Source organism: Chironomus tepperi, unplaced genomic scaffold, assembly GCF_022539635.2.
Source record: "Chironomus tepperi strain 1889 unplaced genomic scaffold, CSIRO-AGI_Ctep_v1 contig_346, whole genome shotgun sequence".
NCBI classification, from domain to species: Eukaryota; Metazoa; Arthropoda; class Insecta; order Diptera; family Chironomidae; genus Chironomus; species Chironomus tepperi.
The window spans coordinates 413738-438177 of record NW_027226468.1 but is presented as its reverse complement, the minus strand read 5'-3'; the positions used below and the strand labels follow the sequence as shown (position 1 = coordinate 438177).

At 29.9% G+C, this 24440-nt stretch overlaps 1 protein-coding gene across 4 annotated transcripts in view; it reads left to right on the top strand.

Annotated features, from left to right (window-relative positions):
* Nucleotides 1–23393, top strand: part of yki (Transcriptional coactivator yki) — a 31236-nt gene extending 7843 nt beyond the window's left edge. Inside the window, exons 2-7 of one of the 4 annotated variants that reach the window (XM_070644790.1) lie at nucleotides 19917–20077; nucleotides 21897–22079; nucleotides 22243–22337; nucleotides 22409–22550; nucleotides 22629–22693; nucleotides 22749–23393. In XM_070644790.1, the coding sequence (XP_070500891.1) occupies nucleotides 19917–20077; nucleotides 21897–22079; nucleotides 22243–22337; nucleotides 22409–22550; nucleotides 22629–22693; nucleotides 22749–22766 (664 nt within the window). In that variant the 3' untranslated portion in view covers nucleotides 22767–23393. The remainder of the gene's footprint in view (nucleotides 1–19916; nucleotides 20078–21896; nucleotides 22080–22242; nucleotides 22338–22408; nucleotides 22551–22628; nucleotides 22694–22748) is intronic. The other 3 variants (XM_070644791.1, XM_070644789.1, XM_070644792.1) reach the window with 3 other exon arrangements.
* The last annotated feature ends 1047 nt before the right edge of the window (nucleotides 23394–24440 follow it).

Sequence of the window (24440 nt, the reverse complement as noted above, 5' to 3'; positions counted from 1 at the left end):
TTATTACAGTTCCTTTCATCTTATAATCATCTCTCATGCTGCCTGTTGCTCTCTTTTTATACTGTATTGTTCGTTCTCATTATTATTGGGGATGGTTTCATTGTGACGACCCTAATACCCTACTTATCCCAAGTAGTTCTGTCGCTAGGGTGTCACTGTGTCTCATGGTTGACTGCAAGACTTTAGGGTGCCTGGCGGCAACATGTTCGCTGTGTTAGATCCAAACTTACGACAAAAATGAAATTTGCTCCACCGATCTATTCCACGAGTCACCGCGACACACTGCCACCCTCAAAATTTGACGTCATAATCAAATGATCCCAATAAACTCGTAATTGCTCGCACTGTTTACCTTCTCATACTTAATTCCATATAATCGATTCGATGATGTCATTCATTCAATCGGTTATCTCATGGCCTATGATGATGACAAACCGAAAATCGTGATGGATTCCCGGAAATACTGTGATTAATTTCCGTTCTGTTTTCATTCATGATTCTTAATTTCATTTTGGTGTTGGTAAATGCTCATATATAGACAGAGTTCATTATAGTTCGTAGACGATTTATGAGACAAGTGCGATGAAAATTAAAAAAATGAAATTTATTGACTAGAAACTCGTTAGATTTGTTATCAGCTTTCACATACATTTCATATTAATATGATATTTATGACATGGATTAATAAACACAAATACCAAGATTAATATTTCCATCCACTTGCTAATTATTTATTGGAATTAGAGATGTTTTGGATCAAATGATCATCTAACTGGTTTTGATTGTCATTAATTATTCATTTCATTTCTGGTTAATCACAAAGAATTTCGTGATGATTTTTAATGACATAATTAAATATTTTTATGTCAATGAGATCTTTATCTGATTATTAACTAGACAATGTGGATTTTTAAGGCAATTAAAGACTCTGTAGTGTCCAGTTAAGTGATAAGATCTTTCAATAAACTTTTTGTTGCTAACGGATATTTTTAATTTGAAATAATTAGAATTCAGCTGAATTCAGCTTAGATTGCTTTCAAGTTTTGCTTCCAACGATTTTTTTGAATTTGAAATCAGTCAAATTCAGCTGAATTCAGCAATTGTTTTTTCTTCTACTTTGTTTTGAAAAGTTTTTTTTTGAAATATCAAAATTATTGAATTTGAAGTTCATTTCAATCACATTAACTCTTTTTCATAGAAACAAACAGCATAATAACTATTATTTTTATGTAATTAAAATTGCATTAAGCATCTCTTCCATAATGAGCACTTTAAAATCCAATTATATTTTCGTACGAAAAAAAGCTGCATTATAATATTTAAAGAAAAAAAATGAAATTAATAGACTAGAAAACCGATTTTTTACTTAAAGATAATGAAGCATACTTAATGACTAATAGTAAAATAGCAATATGTGTACATTTAAATGGGCAAGAGTAGCATGTATATTATTATTCTGCTTAAATGTTGCTCAAGAGCCAAAAAAATCTTAAAAATTGTAACCGAAAAAAAGCCATGAATGGTAATGCTTGCTTCCTTGTGAATGAGAATTTCTCGTGAATTTTGAATACACTGTGATTCGATGACTCAGCGATCCCTCTTTTTTTTTGTTATTTTCAATCCTCAATGCACGTTGTTGCTTCTTTTCCTCTTTCATATTCTTTCTCACTTTTTTTTTTATTAATGAAATCTTGTCGTCGATCACTCACAGCGGAGCCTTTGCCAAAAAAATTGGCGCGCGAGATTATTCATATGAACGATTTATGTACTTTATTATTGTTGATCTTCAACGTGTAGTGAATGTTGAGAGGGAGGAAATGAAAGGAATGAAAGAAAAAAAGAATTAAAATTGCTTCTGCGAAATAATAATAATATTTGTCTTAATTATACTACACTTTGTGAATCTTAAAGGCTTCCTTTATGTTTTCTATTGAAATTAAGTTCAATGGAATCCTGTTCTATTCAAATAGTTGATCAAGGGAGCAGAGGCGTAGTGGTTAGAATTTCGGACTACCGATACTAATGGCTTGGGTTCGCTGGGTTGGATCACAGGTAAAGGTTAGTCGAATTCGGGTGCCTTTTTATTGTTTCTAGTCAAAACCAACTCTATTTGTGTATTCGCGACACACATTGTGGCTAAGTACATTGTTTTGGTATTTTCTGGGCCATGCAACTGTGTTATGATCTTCTGGATGTCATCCCGTCAGAAAGAATATCTAAAATCTAAAATTAATTTGAAAAAGCTGCTGCTTAATCAGTAAACCATTCCCTGCTACAAACCTTTCATAATATCCATTTGTTATTCCTATAAACATAAGGAGCCATAGCATTTCTCAATGATAAATTTGGTAACACAATTTACGATGTTTAGTTTAGATTTTAAAAATACATAAACAACATTCTAATGATACCCATCAGCAGTTTCTTTGATTGCGAAAGTTGTCGCATCTATTCCATTTGCATCATACAGCACATATCTAAGTTAAAAATCATTAGATATACTGATGAAAAGCGTATTTATGTACTTTACGAAAGCAAAAAAAAAAAATAAATAAAATATCTAGAAAAAAAAGATATTTTATTTTTAGAAACGACATCTATTTCTCATGTCGCGTGTTTAAAAAGGCTTTATTATATCTGAGGAATAAATCTTATAAAAAGAGTTTAAAAAAATGAAAACAAATAAACAGATATTGCGAGGAGATAAAAAAATCCTTAATTTCTTTTCATATGAATTCACTGCGGTCATTCACGGTGACTCAATTTTGAAACGCCGATGAGGTGCTGCTTATGTTTCTTTTTGAGATCAAGTTCCTTTTGATCAGTTGTTTATTGCAAAACATGAATTAATTTGTAATTTACCAACACAATAGAGGAATTCAGCAGAATTCAGCTTACTCAGGGTTTTTTGCTTATTCAGCAGAATTCAGCTTATTCAGCCTTTAATTTGCTTGCACAACTTTATTCTTAATTTGTTGCATTTTTAACCCAGGTGTTTTACTAAAGATTGACTTTTCTGCACATTTGTTGACACAACTTGAATTATTAATGCTGTATTTCATATTGACATTTGAAACGGATCTCAAAAAATTCAAATTAAAAATGACCGTTATTCTCAGAATTACAATTAAAATGTTCTGACACAGAAATGAGTCACAAAATTAAAAAATCTACTTAATATCATTTTCACATGTAAGACATAATCTTTATCTAAATGTGCTATTTACAATATAGGAAGGAATCATAAAAAAGTCACATACTATCAATGTTTTGTGACTTTCTTTAACGTAAATACAAAAACTAAAAGCTGAGAAACATTTAATGACGTAAATATCAGAGAATACATTTATTGAGCGTTTTGAAATGATGATACAGAGTTGATGATAAATTGACTTATCTTACACAGTAATCTCTGCTAGCTGTCGTGAGAAAAAAAAATTGAAATGTAGAAAATTGAAATAAAAAAGAAATTAAATAAAAATATGTTATTAATGAAATTAAATTAAATAAATAAATAAAAGTTCAAGTCATAGGAAAAATGACTGCAATTTGATCTTGCAACAATGTATGAATGCGAATGAATGTTTATTTATTTTATTTAGCATTAAGCATTCATACTTTCTGTTCTGTGAGTAAAAGAATAATGACCACGTCAATTGCACTTCTTAATTTCTCTTTCTCCTTCTTACATTTTTCGGAACGATTCCTACGCTTTACATTAGTGTTTCTTGTTGCTCATCGTTTGTCACTTATATGTAGATATGTATACATCTGCGATGAATATTTATAGATTGCGATTTTTATTTATCTTCTGTCGCTTAAGTTTTTTTTCTTTTCTTTTCCCTTTGCTTTGCTTACTTACTCTCGATTCTGGTAAAGGGGTTGGATTGGATGTTATGTAACCTGGCCTGAATGGCGACCTTCTGTGTGCATGGCGTAACTCTGGCACACTCTGGTCAATTCTGATAAACGTGCAGGTCTCGTTTCTACTGTTCTTACTATTTTCTTCATGTTCCTGACTCATCCCTCAATTTAGAGGTTCTAGAGACCGAGACCCAGACATACCGCGATTTCGGTCTTGAGATTTGTCGAGACGGATTGAGACTTCGAAGAATTTTCTTTATTCTCACTCTAGATCTCGAATGTCGTCGAATTCTGGATTTTGTGAAACCCCATCTTGATCCAACGTTATCCAGAAATCCAAATACGTCTTAATTTCGTATATTAGGCACTTATACTATCTAAAAGCTTCTAAGAAAGTACGAAATTCGGGATGATACCTGAGTGTACAAAAATAATTTAAAACTAGTTGATGGCAAGTTAATGTCCAGTTGATGGACTAGTTCTAATGTATTTTTGTCCTCTCATGAAAGGATTCGAACCGATGACCTTCGAGTTGCCATATCGAATTTGAGCCAATTGTCTTGCCTGTTCCTCCATCAAACTGTTTAAGGTTCAAATTGAATCCAGATGTACACCGATATAATGTCTGTCTGATGCTTCAATTGTGGTTTTCCCGATAACGATTCAAAATGAGTGGTTTTTCCTTGAATTACTCACAAATTTTGATTGAATTAACTGATTAGAGTCTCTATTATGACGAAATTCTAGTATTACGTATTATTCTCATGATCCCTAAACTGAAAAGACACATCACATCACATATTCACACTCACAATGAATGTACCATATTAAAAGAAAAAAATAATAATTTTCTTCATACACATCTCCTTCTCTCTTTATGTACACACATTTTCGGTTGTAAAGTTAATAATAAATTATAATATGAAACAAATTTGTCATATTAGCCTCGCGAATCATGGCGCCGTTCTCAAAAAAAGAAAATAAGAAAAAAAAGGAAAAGAAAAATCATCTCATCTCGTAGTTCATTCTTCACGTCGATCGGTCGGTCGGGTCTATAGAGTGTTGTGTGGAAAGAAAAATAACGTTGATGATGATGATGATGAAAATAAAGAAGATGTGAGATTCTCTCTTTCGCACAGTTAAATCTAGTTAGCTAGCCAGGTTATTGAGGCATTATACAAATTAGTAACATTTTACAGCTTTTTTTTTACTCAATATCTATAACATAAGGTTTATTTTTTTTGTGTCATTTGAGGCTGGTGATGTTGAAAATCTCTTAATATATCTTATGTCATATAGAACATGAACATGGACTGTGTGGCAAGCTTAATATGCTCACATTGACTTTTTTATTTTATATTTGGCTTAAAATTATAAATTATTATGTGGACTGTGTAAGGCATACGTCTATCTTTGTGTATATGCATAAAAAGTATATGAAATTCTCCATATAGCGTGTACACGTGTTGTGTAATTAACATGAAACAGTCATTCATTCATTCAATTTTAATACTTTTTTTTTTTTTGCAGTCAAGCTCAGAAGGAAATTACATTTTTTTTATGTTCATTGCTCTTGCTTGGTCTTTTTTTTTCTTTTTCTCTCCAACTACACGTATACATAGCACCCGATGTATGTCTAGAAAGATAAGCAACATTTATAATGAATAGAAAAAAAAAGAAGTCTAACTTGCTTAGTGGGTGCATATATTTTGATGTTGACATGAGGCTAATTGCAGACTCAGTAATTTTTAAGCGAGATTATAAATTAAAGCCTTAATAGTTGAGAGATAAAAATTGTTTATAGGAAAAACCATTTCTTAATCCTTAAAAACATTCATCAGCATTTAATATGTGTGTATATCATTAACATTGCATGTCAAAAAAGAAAAGAAATAAACTAAAATTGTTGAAAGCTTCAATCTAGTTCTTGCTCATTCGCTTGTCTGCTTGATTTACTTTAAAAAACAAGTAATTTCTGCATGAAAACATTTTCTAGTTGACAGTGATTTCAACAGCAAAATAATATATAATATATTTTTATTGAACATCATAAAGAAAAGAATGTTTATAATAATTTTATGTATATGAAGTGTTAACAGTTAACCTCTTTCTAAAGGTTCAATCATGTGGGCATATTTAACTTTTCATTATCATACTACTTTTAATTGAAAATGCGCGACGTCGAGACTATACGCTTCTTGTTTATTTTTCTGTCAATGCAGTGGATATTCTGTTATAAATTGTTGCATTGAACTTTTTGGTTTGAGGAAGTCGATTTTAAGTTTTTCAATTTGTTTTTGATTAAAAATGTTTTTGATTAAATTTTAACGGGTTTATGTGAATTTTGCTTCTTATTCTGTGTTACTGCATGTTGCGAAATTTTGTATCGTTTTTAAACAAATTTTAACTGTTATATTTCAAAATTGCTTAATTTTATCAAATGATGCGAAATTTTAACAGCCCTATTTTAAATTTTGCTTCTTTTTGTCAAATGATTTAACGATCATATTTAAAATTTTGATTATTTTTGCCAAATTATGTAAATTTTCAAAAAGATTTTTAAACAAATTTCAATTTTTTACGTCTTTTTATCAGATGATGCGAATCTTAAAATTGTTCTGAATCATTTTTAACTGTATTATTTCATATTTTGCATCATTTCTGCGCCTTTTTATTTATCAAATGATTCGATTTCTTAATAGATTCTTAAACCAATTTAAGCGATTATCTTCTGCATCATTTGAATTTGATGCAATTTTTCGAACCTCAATTGCATCATTTGAAATTGACGCAAATTTCTGCATCTTTAAGGCCAAACTGAGTGATTTTTCTTTCAAATTTGTCCTTTAAATGTGTCACAAAATCCAACATTGTCACTAATAAGCTTCAAATAGACAAAACAAGGAAGATGAAAGTGAATTTTGAAGGCAAATCTGATTTGAAACTCGCGAATTTATTTATTTTTTTTTTCTCATAATAAACCAGTCAATACACACCCAAATTTAAGTTCATGACGTTTTATTTCTTAATACTCTTTAAATGAGCTTATTTTTTATTATTTTTTTGCGGGTAGCACATGACGCCTCTAAGAAATGAATCATTGATCAGTTAGCTTAAATGGCAAAAAATATATATTAATATATATTGAAGATGTTCAATTGATGCAATCATTCTCTGAAACTGAAATACAAAGAGCAATGAGAATACATTGTCTTTTTTTTGTGTACGCTGTGTATGAGAAGATAGAAAACTTTAAGGTTTGGTAATTTGAAGGTTGTTCTGTTTCTGATTTTTTGCTTTTTTTTTATTTTCATATTTCGCTTGCTTCACGTTTCTCTATTGCTATAACGTGATATATGCGTGATGAATGATGTAATTCATAGCTAAGCGAAGTGAAAAGTTGTATTGTAAAGGTTTTTAATAATTTCTTAATTCATGAAAAGGTAATAAATCAATAGAAGCCGTACATAAGTATATCAATTTATCAATATCGAAAAAAAAATGCTTGTCTTTATTAGCAATTCGCAATCCTAGACACAGTATTATTAAATAAGAGCACTTTCACTTTTCCTTGTTACTGTCTAGATTAGCTTGATTTTTTATTATTATTACAGATTTGAATTTGTTCAAAAATGTTATTAGAGGTAGTACTTGCACCTATTTACTAATCCCATACTTGATACAGTTAATAAACAAAATCTGAATTTCCTGTTGTTGAGCTTGTTAACTATTCATTCCTGTATGGAAATTTTGATTTAATTATTCTAATTTTACACCAATCGACATTGACAATTTGTTAATATTTCTGCATCTAGTTTCAGTCTTCAAGTCTAGTTAAGTGTTTTCATTGAGCAATAACAGGAAAAGTTTGAAGAGAAATATGCAAAATAACAGAATATAGCTAATGATAATCCAATGTTTACTATAAAATCACGGCGAGGAATCTATTGAGAAAAAATCGCACAGCAGTTGAAGTTAGGAAAACAAAATTTCATTATGTTTTGATTACGTTAGCATTTGAAAATCCTAATCTGAAGGTTTTTGTTTGAAGAATCGATTGAACTGATTATTGCTAATTGTTATTATTCCTGAATCGTTTGATGTGCCGCTAAATGACATCATCTGCTAATCACTGTTATCAGTAAATTTAATTAAATACATCCTTTGAAAGCTTATTTTCCGAAATGTAAACAAAAGGGGAGGAAAACTTCTTTCGTCAAACTTAACGAAGAAAATTTAAATTTTAAATGTCAGTTATATTCCAAATAGGAATGTTTATTCCGGAACTAAAGCTGTATAACACTAAAAGTGTCATATTATTCCCAGAAAATCTACAAAAATCATGACCTAGTCCAGCATTCAAAAGATTAAAATTATTACATTTTGTCTATGACTCACTGATCATCGAGACAAACAAATATGCTTAATCATTAAGCGAATTGTGTATTTCTATTCGCAAACTAACTTCTTATCATCTTATCATCAACAAACACATTAAGAACATAAAGAAAAATTGCACATTTTTAATGATAGATCGTAATTATTTCCTTTCAAATAAATCTTAATCTATTCACTTAATTGTTTACTAAGTATAATGGCAATTTTAATTATTAGTACTATAATATGTAGAAGGAATAATAATAAAGCATAGAAAGAACCAGTTTTATGTACACAAATAAAAATACTTACATGTACTTTGCTCTCGCATTTATATGTATACATCCAATATTTACACTACTAGTGCAATAGAAGAAAAGAAAAGACAGAATTAAATTCAAAATAACAATCGACTAGCTTGCAACTTGCGATTCAAGTTTATCAATAGCTAGGAGAAGAAGTCTTAACACATAAAATATTATGAGTCAATTAAAAGCTGTTTTATCTAGTCATATCTAAGCATGTTGAGTGCTAGAATCAAGATTTTTATTGCTTAATTGAGGCTTATATTTCATTTGAAGACATTGACTGTAAATAACGGATTATTGAAATTTGAATAATATTTATTCAGCAATATTCAGCGATGAAATGTTTACGAACAATAAAAAATTTAATTAAAATTGAAATATCTTCAGAAACGCGAAAGATAATGATACTAAATTTTTGCTTACATATCCAACCAGCTCATATTGCATAAATTGTCTTTGTTTGTCTCTTGCCTTCGTCATTCAAAACTGCATTTTGAAAAAAACGCAATCACTTCTTAAAATGTAGAATTTTATTTTTTTCTCTCTTTTTCATGTATTTTTCTTTTACACAACAACAGCCTTAATGTTCATTTCTTTATATCTATTCTCTTCACCTTCATTTTTTTTTGTCTTGAACGAGAGAAGGAAAGAATGAAAAACACGGTAACAAACACATTTTACGAATGTATTCTTTAATGATCAACGTGTGTCGTACATGAGTATGTGTTGAGTCAGTATTTATATTATGTATTTCATTTATGTGTGTTGCACTGCTTTTTGTGTACATATGCGAGACAAACAGAAAAAAAAGAGTTTTCAACAGGTGAAAAAGCATTGTTGCCATATTACTATATACTTGGCATGATTTTTTTTTTGTTCCTTTTTGGTTTCTGGTATAGTAATGATAAAGAAAAGGCTGATGATGATGCACAAGTCGTACAATGATATGCCATTTAGTGATCAAGAATTGATATGAGATACATGTTCTTGGCTGTTTTTTTTTATATAACAGACACAACAATAGAATCGAAGATGTTCTTTGCACATAATGACTACATACTTGTGATATTAAATACACATTATTTGATGTATCTCATGAGAACCTTTTTTATTTTTTGGACTTTATACCTCAATCAATCTTAAGTCTCTTTTGCGTATCGGTTCTTTTGTATCCAAAAAACGTAATGTTCTTATCACGTTCAAGTTTATCTAAAAAAAACTATTACTATTATTTATGATCGTGAAGATATCATGTACATTTTTCGTGTGTGGCGTGATACAACACATGCAGAAAATATCTTCAAAGTCATTGACGTAGTTGACAGAGAGGACAAAGAAGGGAAGAGAGATAGATAGAAGTCAAGAGAAAAGGAGAAAAAAAGCTAAACAAACAGGCAAGTGTTAGACTCGACAAAATAAAAACTGGTTTCCGCGATTTTTCTTCTCTCTTGCTCGTAATTTTTTTTTTTCGCTAGTATGTCTATTGGTGGACCACATATTGTGTTTTGATTTTTTTGTATGTTTTATTTATTTTAACCAATTGTTTGTTTATGCTTGTTGTATATCCATTGATCTATCTATCGTTCGTCCATTTGACTTCATTTTGGTTTAATACCCGTTCTTTGTAACTCTTTTTTATTTTATTCTCATACTTCTCACTGCTATCGACCACAAAGTGTGTGATGGCCTATTTAAGTGGACATTGAATATTTATCGATACATCGACCACGATGTCTTTATACACATATATATGCGATATCACTGCTATGCTCATAATTCTTTCTTCTGTCTCTCTTTCATTCTGCTCATACGACGATATCTTAAGTCTTCACATCATCACATATGCGCGTAGCTCTTGTGGACTATGCTATTGGTGATGATGGTCTTCTTTCAATAAAAAAAAACTTTTTTCCCATGGCGATCAAGTTTGATTGCTTCTTTCTTCTATGTTTTTTTCTTCTTTCCTTTATAATATATCAATAAACTTTCGAATATCAAGCTTGATAGCAGAACTAAAGTCTGTAATTACTCTTTTTGCTATTGTTGGTATGTTGCGAATTCAAATCAGTTCTTTTCTTTCTGGATCTTGAAAATTCCTTCAATTTTGTGTATTCTTGGTTGATTTGACTATTCAGATCATTGATTGTTACTTAATATTGTTGTTGAAGCACTTAACTACTTTAAATAACTTTATTTATTTACTCTAAAATGATAAAATTAGTGAACTTAAAATTTCATTTGTTTACAACCTCAAATTTTGATGAAAAATCAAATTTCATGGGAAGAACTTCGATTTGTTCATAATTGACTGACTGACAAAGCAAGAAAATCTTCAAGTTTATATAAATCGAATTGAAATGATGATCAGATAGTTAAATACAATAAAATTTCATAGGATTTCTTGTACTCTCTCTTTCTTTCATTCCCGTGGTTTTATGATGTAAGAAATAATGAAAGAAAGAACTTTGATCAAGCGCAAAAGAAGGTCTTTCGAAACTTCAATTACTAAAAAGAATTTTATTTGGTTCTCAAAGTGAGCACATCGATTCCAAGAAATTTTCTTATTTCTCTTTTATCTTAATTTCTTAAGTTTTTTTATACACATGTATACATTATTTTTTTAAACTTTACGTCTCTTCTATGTTCTTCTCAATTTCAAATTCTCTTTTAAACTTTACTTCCTCGCTTCGTATGCAATGCACGATCAACTTTGTTTCTTCATGTATATATGTGCTGAGAAAAAAAAAATAAAGTAAAGAATGAGAAATAAAAGGAGAAAGATTAAGAGAATACTAAAAAGCGATAAAGAAGCAGAATAAATAATAACAATGATATTATACGTCATGAATAATGTTGAAAAGCAAAAGCAAAAAAAGTAGAAATGTCATTATAGGCAAGTAGCTGGTGATCTTTTCTTGCACAATATATCACAAGGTGGAATTTCTTGTGTCATAAAGTAAAGCAGACTTATTTAGTGGGAAATTAAAAAATTTTCAAAATTTAACGGTTTTCAAAAATTTAAAATTTCTTTGTTCAAAATTTTCAAAAAAAAAAAAAATCAAAATTTGAATATATTCTGTTCAAAATTTTCAAAAAAATCTCTAAAACTTTCAAGAACTTGAAAAATTGTTCAAAATTTTCGAAATCTTTTGTTTCAAATTTTTGACTAATTCATTTCAAATAATCAAAATCCGTTAAAAGTCAAATTCCCACCAAATAAACTTTCTCATAAACAGTCACAATTTTGACAAAAGCACTTAATGTGATCTTCAAAAGAAGAACTCTCCCAGAAATATCAAAAAAAGATTAAGTTCATATGAGTGAAAAATTTTGTTTCCCATAAGAGCTTCAAAATGAAATCTTTCATGCAATCTCTGTCTTTCTCGGTTTTGTTCATTCCAAAATATCACAGTAAAGTGCAACAATAAAAATAAATAAATAAAAGTTCTTTTGCTTGCACATTAATGGCTCATAATATGTGTTGAGAAACCTTGAGACATTCGAAAATTTATATGCACAATTTGAATTTACCTTTAACAGAACGGATACATCTTCGTTAACTGTGTGTTGAATAAATTATCATGGATACCTAATAGGTAGTCACAAATCAAAATCCATGTGAAAACATTAAGTTGCATTTAAAAATCCACAGAATAAGGGATAGAAAAGAAGGACACAAACAAATAAACAAACAAATAACGTGATTAGTGTTTAAGTCTCAGGAAATTCCCTCTCTTTCTATTCGATATTCTCTAACATTTAATGCTTTATGCTCATTTTTAAGTCCTTCTCAGAAGAACCTTATAACTTGTTTGATCTTTTCTTTCCCATCGATTGATTTTTTTTTACTTTTTGTAGCAAAAGAATAACCTGATTTTTCTTTTTTAATGAATGAACCTTCTCCTTTATGATCCTTTTTTACTTTTTTTTTCGTGAATGAACTTGCTTGTATTGTGAGAAAGGTGAGTCAAGTTAGTTCCCAACTATACGATCAACAAACGAATGTTTTCAACCGCAATTCTACATAAAAATTTTCTAGTGAGAAATTCATTTTTTATTTCTATTAATTTTTTGTTTTGCATTCACTATGGTTAGTGGGAGTTGTTCGGGTATGATGGTCAATAGTTTCAGTAGCAGGACACCCACCATCCCCAGTCTCTGGTCACTTGCAAAATAGACCATTTTAGAATTATCTTGACTGAAATCTATTTAAAAAAGGTTAAAAACTAAGTCAGAAGTGGAACAGTGGGGAGAACGGTGGATTGGATAGGCATTCCTGTCTCAAAAGGATCCTAGAAAATTAAAGAATTTTGCCACAATAGAAGAAACGTCCTGACTCTAATCATCATTGAATTTGAAAATTTCTGAAAAAACTACCAATTTTCTCGAATTTTTAAACGTAAAACTCGCGAATTACAGACTGTTCATCACTGTCTAAGAGTGATTACCCTGTCAAATACTATCCCGAACTGCTTAAGTCGGATAATTGATCCAAAATTCGACACCAGGCCGGGATGCCACTGTCATGGTGTCGGATTTAAACCGAATCAGGCTCCAAATCAGAGTTACATCGGTCTCCAGTCGGATTTTTGATCGATTAACCAATTTGTGCTGTTCAGGAATAGTGTAGCTAGGTTATATCCGTGATACCGAGTCCTATCCAAGCCTCACACCTAGTTTCAATGTCCCCTCAAAGAAAATAACTTTGTGACATTGCCCAGAAAGACAAGATTGAAGAAAAATCACCATTGTTTAGTAGACATCATGGTGAATGACCCCATAAAGCAGTAATAATAAAATTTTGTGGCTTTGAAGCACTCTAAAGAATTATCGACATTAAAGTTGAGAGAAGAAATAATAAAAAAAAAAAAAACATGCAAAATATTGCACATTTAACGTTTGCATAAAAATTTTCAGCTTATGCAAGCATAAAGTCGCGCTGGTCGGTAGGTTAATACGATTGTACATTCTACAATAACTCGACTAAATGAACACAAAAAAATATATATTTAATATGTATCGAAATGCTATTACGTCTTATTTTAAATTCACAAAAAAAAATTTCTTTCCATTCATTCAGAACAGAAAAAAAAACAAAGTGAGAAAGATCGGATTGCACATATGTAAATATAAATTACTTATTCACTGCTCGTGCTTTACACATTACTTATGATGTCTTAATAAAAAGCATGAAGTCTAATTTCTCTGTGATTTAAAAGTTCAACTTTGTGGGTTCATCTGGGAACGACGCAACATCTAAATTATTGAGAATTAGATTGGCTGTTGTTTGTGTAATTTAATTGATAGATCATTATGTGATTGAAACTTGTCAAATTGCAGTGATCTTGGAAATTTGTTGGTTTTTCAAAAAAGTTGCTTTCAAATTCAAATATTTTTCTGTCTTTGAAAATTGAAAAAGTACAAAATAACATTTTATTGACTCAAAATCGCTAAGTCAAGCAACTTAACAATTCCTTTTGGTATCAACAACAAATTTTTTTAAGTTTTAATGAATAATTTCATTAAAATTCAATTTTATTTTTATAACGGTCAATTTTTATTTGGATTGAAGAAATTCGGAATTTTTCAAAATTAAAAACCTTTTAAAGATTGAAAGGAATTGAGACAGAGTTACAAAGCAGGCGCCAGTTACAGGCAAAACCGTACAATTTCATAATTGTGTGTATGGGTTTTGTTACAAAACCATACAAATTATAAAGAAATTGTGCGGTTTCTGTCTGTTTTGCAACTCTGAATTAAGAAATAAAGTTTATTTCACAATTGATGCTTCAAAAGGATCTAGTTCAGTGGTGGATAACCTTTTATTTTACGCGACTCACCATGGTAGCAAGCCTCGACCGAAACCTCACAAGATATACGGTTCATAGCATTTCCAAATATTTTTGGCGACACACTGTTGTCCCGCGACATACAGATTGACCACCACTGGTCTATCCACTTTGTAATAACATTTAATTCTTCTAAAGGACGTAGTAAAATGAAGCTACAAAGCACAACTTCAAGTGTGATCATTTATGAGTCGAGAAACGATCAAAAAAAGGTTAATCTAAAATCATCTTGTTAATTGCACACATAAAACGAGAGAGTACAGTACGTCCACCTATTCATCCTTATTTTCTTTCCTCTCTTTTTTTTAACGTGCTATTATTATCAATCACATGTGTGTACAAAACGAAACGACTTTTTGAAAAGAAAATAAAAAAAAATGAGATATAAAATTAAAATTAATGAAATAAGAGCTGATTCATCATCAATCGTAACTAAGTATATTAAATTGCGGCGCCACACAATTTGACTTCGCCTTGCGCAATTTTCATTTACAGTTGAGATATAAATGAAAAAAATAACAAATAACAAATAATGAGCGATTTATCGCAATGTTGAGAATATAAGTGAAAGAATTAAAACGACTAATTAATCACGTCGATAGTGATAACATGAAAAAGAAAAGAAGAATCGGCATACACACACGTGTATGATGTACTGTAACGAACGTTTTTTCCGCTTTTTAAATTTATTTTTTGGGTCGGCATAAGTAATGACGAAATGGAAAGGGGAGGAGTGATTATGGGGAGTTGATATGCTTTGTTGTTGTGAATTTGAGGTTAGTTTTTCGGATTTTTGGTGAATTTTCTGGTGAGGTTGCTTTTGGGAAGGTTTGGTGTACATGTCTAAACTCTTTATATTTTGGCGAATTTTTCTACGTTTTGAAAAATTTCTTAAACCTCGTGGTGAGTTTCTACATTTTCGTGGTGAGTTTCTCGAGTTAAAAGTGAATTATTCTAATTTATGTTGAGTTTCCTGATACTATAGTGAGTTTTTGTAGACTTTGTTGAATTTCTTAGAATTTGTGGTGAATTTATATAATTTTGTGGTGAATTTCTCAGAAAGGGGTGTGAATTTACAGATTTTTGACTTGAGTTTCTAATAATAAAGATCTAAATTGAGGTGAATTCGTTAACTTTGTGGTGAATTAATGAATGATCTTTTAAAAAGAAGAATTAGGGAAATCCAATTTCAAATGTACATCACTTACGACTGATCCCCAAATTGAGGCGTTCGAAAAACAATAATAAAAGTTATAATTATAGTTATCTATTCTTCAAACTCATGTCACTCGCCTCTTATTATTATTATTATTGCTCATCGTGTCTCTCTCGACCGACATTGCAGTTTTTTTTTTTTTTTTTTTTGTCAAGCGCGCTATTTTTTTCTTTGATGGTGATAAAAGAAGACGCACTATCATAAACAACATGAGAGCTGAACGAGCGATTGGAGGTGGAATGAAATGAGTTGTTTTGTCAGTCTGATTAAACATTAAGGCAATAATTAATTGTAAGAAATTTTGCAAATTAAAAATGACTACAAGGTAGAAAAGTCATAGCACAAGAATACATGCTTATATATAACTCAAATTTAATGTCTTGTGTGCGGTAGCGTGGAGGAGGAATTATATTATACTAAAGTTTTTTTCGGGAACAGAATTACTAATATTTGATGAGAAGATTTTTCAAAATTTTGTAAATAAAAATAAAAAAATATAAAAGATATTGTTTGTTTAAGGCGCCATCTCGTACTAAAAATATCTCTTGTTAGGGCGTTCATTGATTCTTTTTAAATCTGGCGGAAGTTGGTTGATCGAAATTGACCTCACAGCTTGTTTTTTCTTTCTCTCTAATCTATCAAATATTGTGATCCTCGATTCTCTTGAGAATAATGTCTTGACTGGATATTGAGCTAATATTTCGTCTGGATTCAGCAAAAACAAAAAATCAATTTAATTTATCTAAATTTAGCAAAATATGGAAATCAATTAGGGGTTGTTTGTTAATGATGTCTAACACTCAGACCGATGTCTAGCACTGAACAGCACAAATTGGTTAATCGATCCAAAATTCGCAGCAGGCCGGTGTGACTGTGACATGGTTCTGGATTCCATATCGTCAGGATCATGTCATAGTCATGCCAGCCTGGCTTATCTGGTGAACCAATTGATTAATTATTTGATCTTCTTATGATCTTTTATTCATGTTCTTTGCCAAACCTTCTACTGTCTCTCTGACTACTGGGACATCTTGCCTTGCCCATCTCAAGCGATTAACTCGGAAAACCGTAACTTTATCAGTTTCCTAGAATATATGATATTGTTTGTCAAAGACTTGACGTTGATGCTCCTCTATCCTACTTTAACATAGTCATACCTGGCCATAAATCCTTTGAAGCACACATACACACCTTTCAAAGACATCAAGTTCTTCCTCATCGATTGACATTAAATTCTAAATTTCCCTATCATATAGAGCAATCCATAGCATATTATGATTAGACGTCATTTATGACAAAATCCCAATCATTTTTGCCCAATTCAGTCATTCTCATATGTTTATGATGAGATGATAAAATAAATTTAACCATATACCAATCAGCCTTTCAGACGATCGTAATTTGTTGCTGTGATTTTAATCGTCTTTCCTTGTTTTTCCTACATATGAATATATATAATAAAAAAAATACGAAAATGTGAAAATCATGTTAGCGATTTCCATCAGACTAATCGTGAGACCTTCACAGTTTGTAGAAGAAAACATCAAATACAAAACAGTGGAAATTTTGAAATGAAAATTTATGTATATAATAAGATTTTTCAATGATCATTGAATGAAAAACAAAACTCTCAAAAGCTCTTGTTCATGGTCTAACTGCCGCCACTAATAATTGAAATTATTGCTAGAAAACTTGGGAAAAATGACGTCATTTTTTTGACTATATACATTTAGATGTTCTGCTCTGTTTTTGTTTCTGAACTTTGCGCAAGATGATCAATTGGCAGTGAATGTTTGCGAATTGATGATTGAATTGTTCAATTGAAATTTAACGGCGTTTTCATTTTCAAAAATTGGCTGTTGTAAGGTTCTGTTTTGAAAGTTTGTGAAAATTGGTAAATTTAATTGAAAAATGTGTTTTTCGGCATGGGAAACAGTCAGAAAGTAGTTCTAAGTACCTATTAAACCTAGCTAAGCAGTGTTAACATGAAGAAGAACCGTATAATCACAGAAAGAGCCAAATTTTGAAAATTTCAAAAAGTTACAATAATTTCTCCAAAGTTAACCTAGACCTTCATCAACTTTATAGTATAGATTGCAACGAAGGAAAGTATTAACAACAGATGTTGAAGTTTTATCAATTAATCAGAATAGATCAAAAAGGATAAATTAAAGTTTCAAGACACAAATTTTAGCTGTTGTAAAGTTTTGCTGAATTCAAAAATTCAAAAAATAACCGCCAAAAAATGCCCATGCAAATAAAAAATTGCACACAAAAAGAGTAATAGCGCCAAAAAGTCATGCAAAGCAAAAAGGAAAAGAAACGAACAAAAACAAATCTCTTGAGAGCATGCAAGCATGTACCTTCCACAACAGACAACTACGCGTATATTGTGTGTTTATGCCATGCCTAATTATAGTATTTTTATTATTGTATATCAACCAATTGACGTTTCAGCTGTTCATTGCGCGCCCACCCTAATGTTAATTGAATGTATTTGTATAATATACAGATCTTCGCTAATATTCCTCAATTTACGATGAAGAAAAAAAAAATATATCTGAATGAAAAACTCACGAGTTTTTCTTTCTCTTTAAGTCAAGAAACAGAAACAGTTCATAAAACTATGACGTAGACGCGATTTAAAACGGACATGTTTATATTGTATCTCGTATGTATAACATCTATTCCTTCACGTTGATGTAATGAACGATGTATTTTCATTTGTTCTTGTAATCAATTGAACATGCCTCCATTTAAACTTCCGGAAGTTGGAAAATGATTTTTTCATTTATGCTTTAATGTACATGGGATCTTCTTACCTACCATACAGAATAATATCGGCATGGAAAGGAGGGAAAAAATAAAAATAAATAATTAAAAAAGAAAAGAGATGTAAAGAAATGAAACATTGAATATTGTGGGCATATAAATAGATAGAATAATCTTTTCACATCTCTCATATTTTTTTTTTCGCATATATATTAAAAATATATATTTATAGACAAAAATAAATCTCTAAGGCGCTATTTTCATTCGACTCTTCATTTTTCAATAATATTGTCCCTCCAATGCCAATTTTTCTTTTCCCTGTGCTTGCAAACAAGAGGATGACATGAATTCGTGATGTCTCTCTTATTCTCTCACATTTCATTCATTCAAAAATAGACATTAATAATTTTATTTTTATAAAAACCATTACATTAAAAGAAATAACAGTCAAAAGGCATGTGATATTGATTATCATGTTTTCTCAGCAGATTTATTTTTATTGCATCATTTGAGAAGCTTTTTCCTCAAAGGAATTTTTAAGAGGAATTTTGATGAACAAGTTTTTTTTTTCTTGATGACTTGAAGATTAATGAGGAAAATTGTTTTAGTGATGGCTTTAAATTTTGGAATTTTTTAAAAATATTTTGCTGTTTTGAGGTTTTTGATCTTGAGGTATTTTGCTGTTGAATTGTTTTAGATTTCTAAGATTTCAAAATTAACTGTTGAATGGTTTCGATCATTCAAATTTTGATGTCATTCAATTAGAAATTACTGTTATGAGGTTTTGATATTACATATTTTACTGTTGTTGGGTTTTGAATTGTTTTGATCTTTTAGAATTCAAACTAAAAATAATATTGACTGTTGAATGGTTTTGAATCACTTCTGAAGATGTTGCAGGGCATAGCTTATATATCATTTTGCTGTTATGAGGTTTTGATCGTTTATTAGTTTTGCTGTTGAAAGGTTCTCTTTTTGTTTTGCTATCCTCAAGTTCAAAACTTAGCTTAATTATCCAGAATATTGAATCAAATTTTCATTCGACCTCATTCGAATTTCGCTGTCATCTTATATTGTGAGATTTTGAGATCCATATTAATGCTGTTGAGAGGTTTTAATACAGGAAAAACTGTCGCATCAATCCAAATTTGTTGTTGTAAAGTTTTAAATTGCAAATTCCAATAAATTTTCGTTTTCCTCGAAAAATCATAACAATTCGCACAAATTTGAAAATTCCTTCAGGCCGACTTTCCCCTGTCAGAATTTATTTTCCATGTAAACATCAAATGTATTCAATTTCCCATGTGAGAAATTCTTTTTTTTTTTAAAAAAAAAAATTATTATGCCGAAAAAACATTTCGTTGAAGTTTGTTTTGAGGCAAGACAGTCGCCATAGAAATAAGACACATCAAGAAATTTTCCAATCCGTAACCAAGTATGTTGTAAAGGAGAAAGGAATGTGGGAAAATCCAATGATTTATGGTGAAATGTATCGACATTTTTATTCATTATTTTTATTCTATTTTGCAGTCATAATGATCGTACAACACAATGGGAGGATCCAAGATCACAGCTAGCCGCCGCAGCATTATCACATGGAAATTTATTTTCATCATCATCAGAGCATTCAAGTGTTGAGACACTCTTCAGTACACCCACACAAATAGCTTCATTAGGATCATCGCAAAATGGTATTTATTACTTTTTATTCATTTCCTTATGTCTTCTTGGTATCTTAGCTATATTATGGATAGTCTAATCACACACAAAAATGTCAATAGCATTTGATTACTTAGTCAGATCACGTGCATATTTACTGTTATTTGCTATAAGATCAATTAAATGAGTGAATTGCTTATATTTGCCAGGGAATTTACATTGGGGATTTGTGGATATGTGGATGTAGTCAAGGGATGGGTATAGGATTGGGATGGGGTTAAATACGTGGATGTAGTCAGGGAGATGGGGTTGAACCCTAACTCTTAGAATTGAAATTTGTTAGGAATCTCGACCTTCTCATCCCTCAAAATGCTTCAATATTGTAGACATAAATTCTACAATGTCATGCTCCCCATGTCTGCACCCCTGAATAAACTCTATGTGTACGTAAACAAGTGATTCCCCAAACTTTTTATTACAACACGAGGTTTTGCAATTAGAATCGAACAAACATGTTTTTTTTTTCGTTCCGTTTTTCGTCGAATTTTCCTCGACTTTCCCCGACATTCAATTTATTTTCAATTATTAACTTCACGAATAAATGTGTTACTGCTTCTTTTCCTTTTTTATTACATAAATATCAATAATATATTAATAACAGAAACTGCATTATGAATCATTCATACGTTGTAATGTCTTGATTTTGAAATTACCTTTTCCTTTCTTTACGTTTGCTTCTAAAAAGCACAAAAAAAACCATAACATTAATCTAAACAACCTATACCAATAAATGTGTAGCTTATTTTTACCTTTACAAAACGCCAACTAAATGTCTATCAATTGAAAACGAATAAATAAATAAATTGAAAATTCATACATGTAGCTTTTTTTTATATATTTTCGCAACGATATAGTTTTTTTGTGCATTTAAGAAATCAGACAGAAGAGAGAAATAAGGAGAACATGCTGTTTCATAAAGATCCAAGCAGACATTGTTGTAGTTTCATAATTCTTTGAATTTGTTATTTTCTACTTCTTTTTTTTGTATAATTGCATGCCATGATCATGCATGTTTAATGAGTAAAATGAATTAAAAGTGGAGATATTATTGACGTTGCTAATTAATTCGTTTTTTTCAATCAGTTAGAAAAATCCGTTATTTAACGAATTAATTTTGAAATTTTTTGAATTCAGCAAAACGGTTTTGCGCGGGAAATAATTTGAAAAATTGTCTCAAAAGTCTAATTTAATTAAATTAACAAGGAAACAAGTTCTATCAACAGTATTTCAAAGTTGAATCACCTAACTAAGTAGTCAACCAACCAAAATATCACAAATGTTGATCAAAAGCTGTGCTTTTAACAGATTAAATCGCTAAAACAAAATTTTTTTTTTGTTTATTTACATTAATTGAAATTTGATTTTCGTGCGATTAAAACATTAATTTAATTAAGTACTATCAAGATAATCTCTGAAAACAACATCAAAAAAGTATAATGTCTTGCTCATTTGATTCACGTAATTATAACAATACTAACAAGAGTGGCACTTAACGATGTCAATAAAAATCACATAATATATTATGTATGTTGTAAAATAAATGCAAAAAAAGAGGAAGAACACAATGTGAAAAGTAAAAAAAAGAAATTATATCAGATAATGAGAATGAGTTGGTGGCAGTTGTCTAATAAAGAAAAGCAACAACAACAACAAGACAGAAGCAAAAAAAAAGATTTTGCCATTTAATTTATGAATATTTTTAGAAGAGAATAGGCAAGAAAAGAAAAATTAAGAATGAAAATTCACAATTTTCTCTCACACTTTCTCTATCTTTCTCATATGTCTTTATAGTTATCGATTCACAATCTCAAACCGCCATCATAGCGCCGACACTAAGTCAATTAGCCGGCAATAACAGTACTAATAATTTGACGCCATTAGAGTGGCCTTGGGAAGAAGGTCTCACGGAAAATGGTGAGCGATATTATATTAACCACCTCACTAGAACAACTTCGTGGCGAGATCCAAGATTATGTACGTGTCATATGCTCATAATATAAGCACAATTTGATTACACATTTATAGTAATAGAAATCAATTATTTATTTTTTAAAAATTTATGTGATGCTAATTAACAAAAAAATTGGATTGATGAATTAATTAAAGAAAAAAATGTATTTTCTTGTATAATTTATAGCAAATCAAGAATGGGAACAAAATCTACGCATTTATAATTTGCAATTGGAACGAGAGAGATTGAAGTCGCGCAGGCAGGAAATTGCAAAATTAAATGTAAGAATTCACTTATTATTCAATGCATTAAGCTTAACAACAACTAATAATTTATATTTAATACACAACAGATTGGAGAGGATCCATTTCTTCCAGGAATAACTGACCATACGCGGCAGGAAAGCGGAGACAGTGGTCTCAGCGTCTCATTGTCACATACACCTGATTTCCTTTCCAGTATTGATGATAGTATGGATGGACTTAGTGTTAGTGGTAAGTAGAATCATAGCTACATACTGAATCTATGTCTAAATGACTAAAACTCTTGAAAAACCAAATTCTTATTTTTAGTGAATGATTCAACAATGGATATAATATCATTTAATGAAGCAATGGAAACACCAGATGAATTTATGGTAAGGAATGATGAATATAATTGAAATGTCAGTTAAGCAAGAAGTCTCTTTAAAGAAAACATTTTCATTTTAGCTTAATGATCCTCATTTGTTAGAGAAAATTGATGGTCTGATATGAGGATAAAATGTGTTGATTGGAGAGAAGTAGGAGAAGTAAAAAAAACAAGAACTTTACATCAAATCGGTGATGCAAAAGTGCCTTATCTATAAATTATGATAAATAATTAATTAAAAATTTCATTAAATTATAGTTTGAATGCATTGAAAAGAAAATGAATAATTAACTTCATGTTTACTTAATTATAATTTAGGGGGGTTTTTCCAATACATTATTACTTATTTTTCCTTTCGACGTTTTGCGTTTCTTTTATGATGTCAGAATGAATGGAAATAGACATGTCCAAATTTGAACGAAATAATCTCGTGTGAGCGTTAAATGGCATTTATCGACTAGTTATTTAATTGGTAAATGTCAATTTAATGTTGACATGAGATTTGAAATGCATTTAAAAATGTGAACGAGACTTAAGATTCCAGGTAGATTCCTGGATGTTGAATGCAGAGTTGCAGAACATGCATCTGGCATAGGCAAAAACCATACAAATTTTTTGGTAATTTGTATGGTTTTGTATGCAAAAAGTATGTCATAGACAAAAACCGTACAATTTCTAGATAATTTGTATGGTTTTATATACAAAACAGACACTTTTCATAGACAAAAACCGTACAATTTCTTGATAATTTGTATGGTTTTGTAAGAAAAACTATACACATTATTCAGAAATTATACGGTTTTGTCATGATTTTGTGAGAAAAAACCATACTCATTATCAAGAATTTGTATGGTTTTTGCCTATGACAGATGCCTGTTTTGCAACTCTGGACTTGAATGGATTGATACAAGATGACATCACAAAATAGACGCAAAACGAAAGGGAAATAGTAATCATATCAAAGAAAACAAATATTTGTCATAGCTCAATAATTAAATTAAATTAAATGTAAATCGGCAGATTAATTTTAAAAGTTTTTCCATAAAAGTCTTTGATCATTTAAACGCATTTAATGATTATTGAGCTAAACGACAAGAGTTTTTTTGAGGAAGTTTCCTGTAAGCCATAATTTATGCATGAGTAAGTATAATTTACTTTTCAATGTAAATACTATACACTTATGTTGACAAGTGCCTTTTATCAATGTTTTTAAAATATGTAAAAAAAAGTGCCTACAAGGAAATGAAATGAAATGAAAAAAAAAAATCAAAATTCAAAAAGAATTGTTAAGTTTAAGTAATGAAAAACATAAAAATAATAATAATAATAATAATAATAAAAAATACAGTGTAACAACTAAGGTGTTGAAAATTATCTATCTAACAAGGAATGTGGATCATGTTTATTACTATTACTTTTTATTATTTTTGAAAAATAATATTTGACTATCGCTTAAGAAAAAAAAAATGATAATTATACGAATTTGATTTACGTTTACAATATTAAAATTATGGCAATAAAAGTTAATTTAATGAGAAAATATGAAAATTATGAAGTATAGACAGCTTTTAGGTAATATAAATTTTAAAAAAATAAAATTTCCTTTTTTTTTTATTTCGTATCTAAAATGAATGGGAAAATGTGCCACATATTTTATGCTATAATATATATTATTAATAATTCTTAACTTTAATTGCACTTAATATGCAAAAAAATTAAATAAAAAAAAAAACGAGAATGTAAATTAGGGAAAT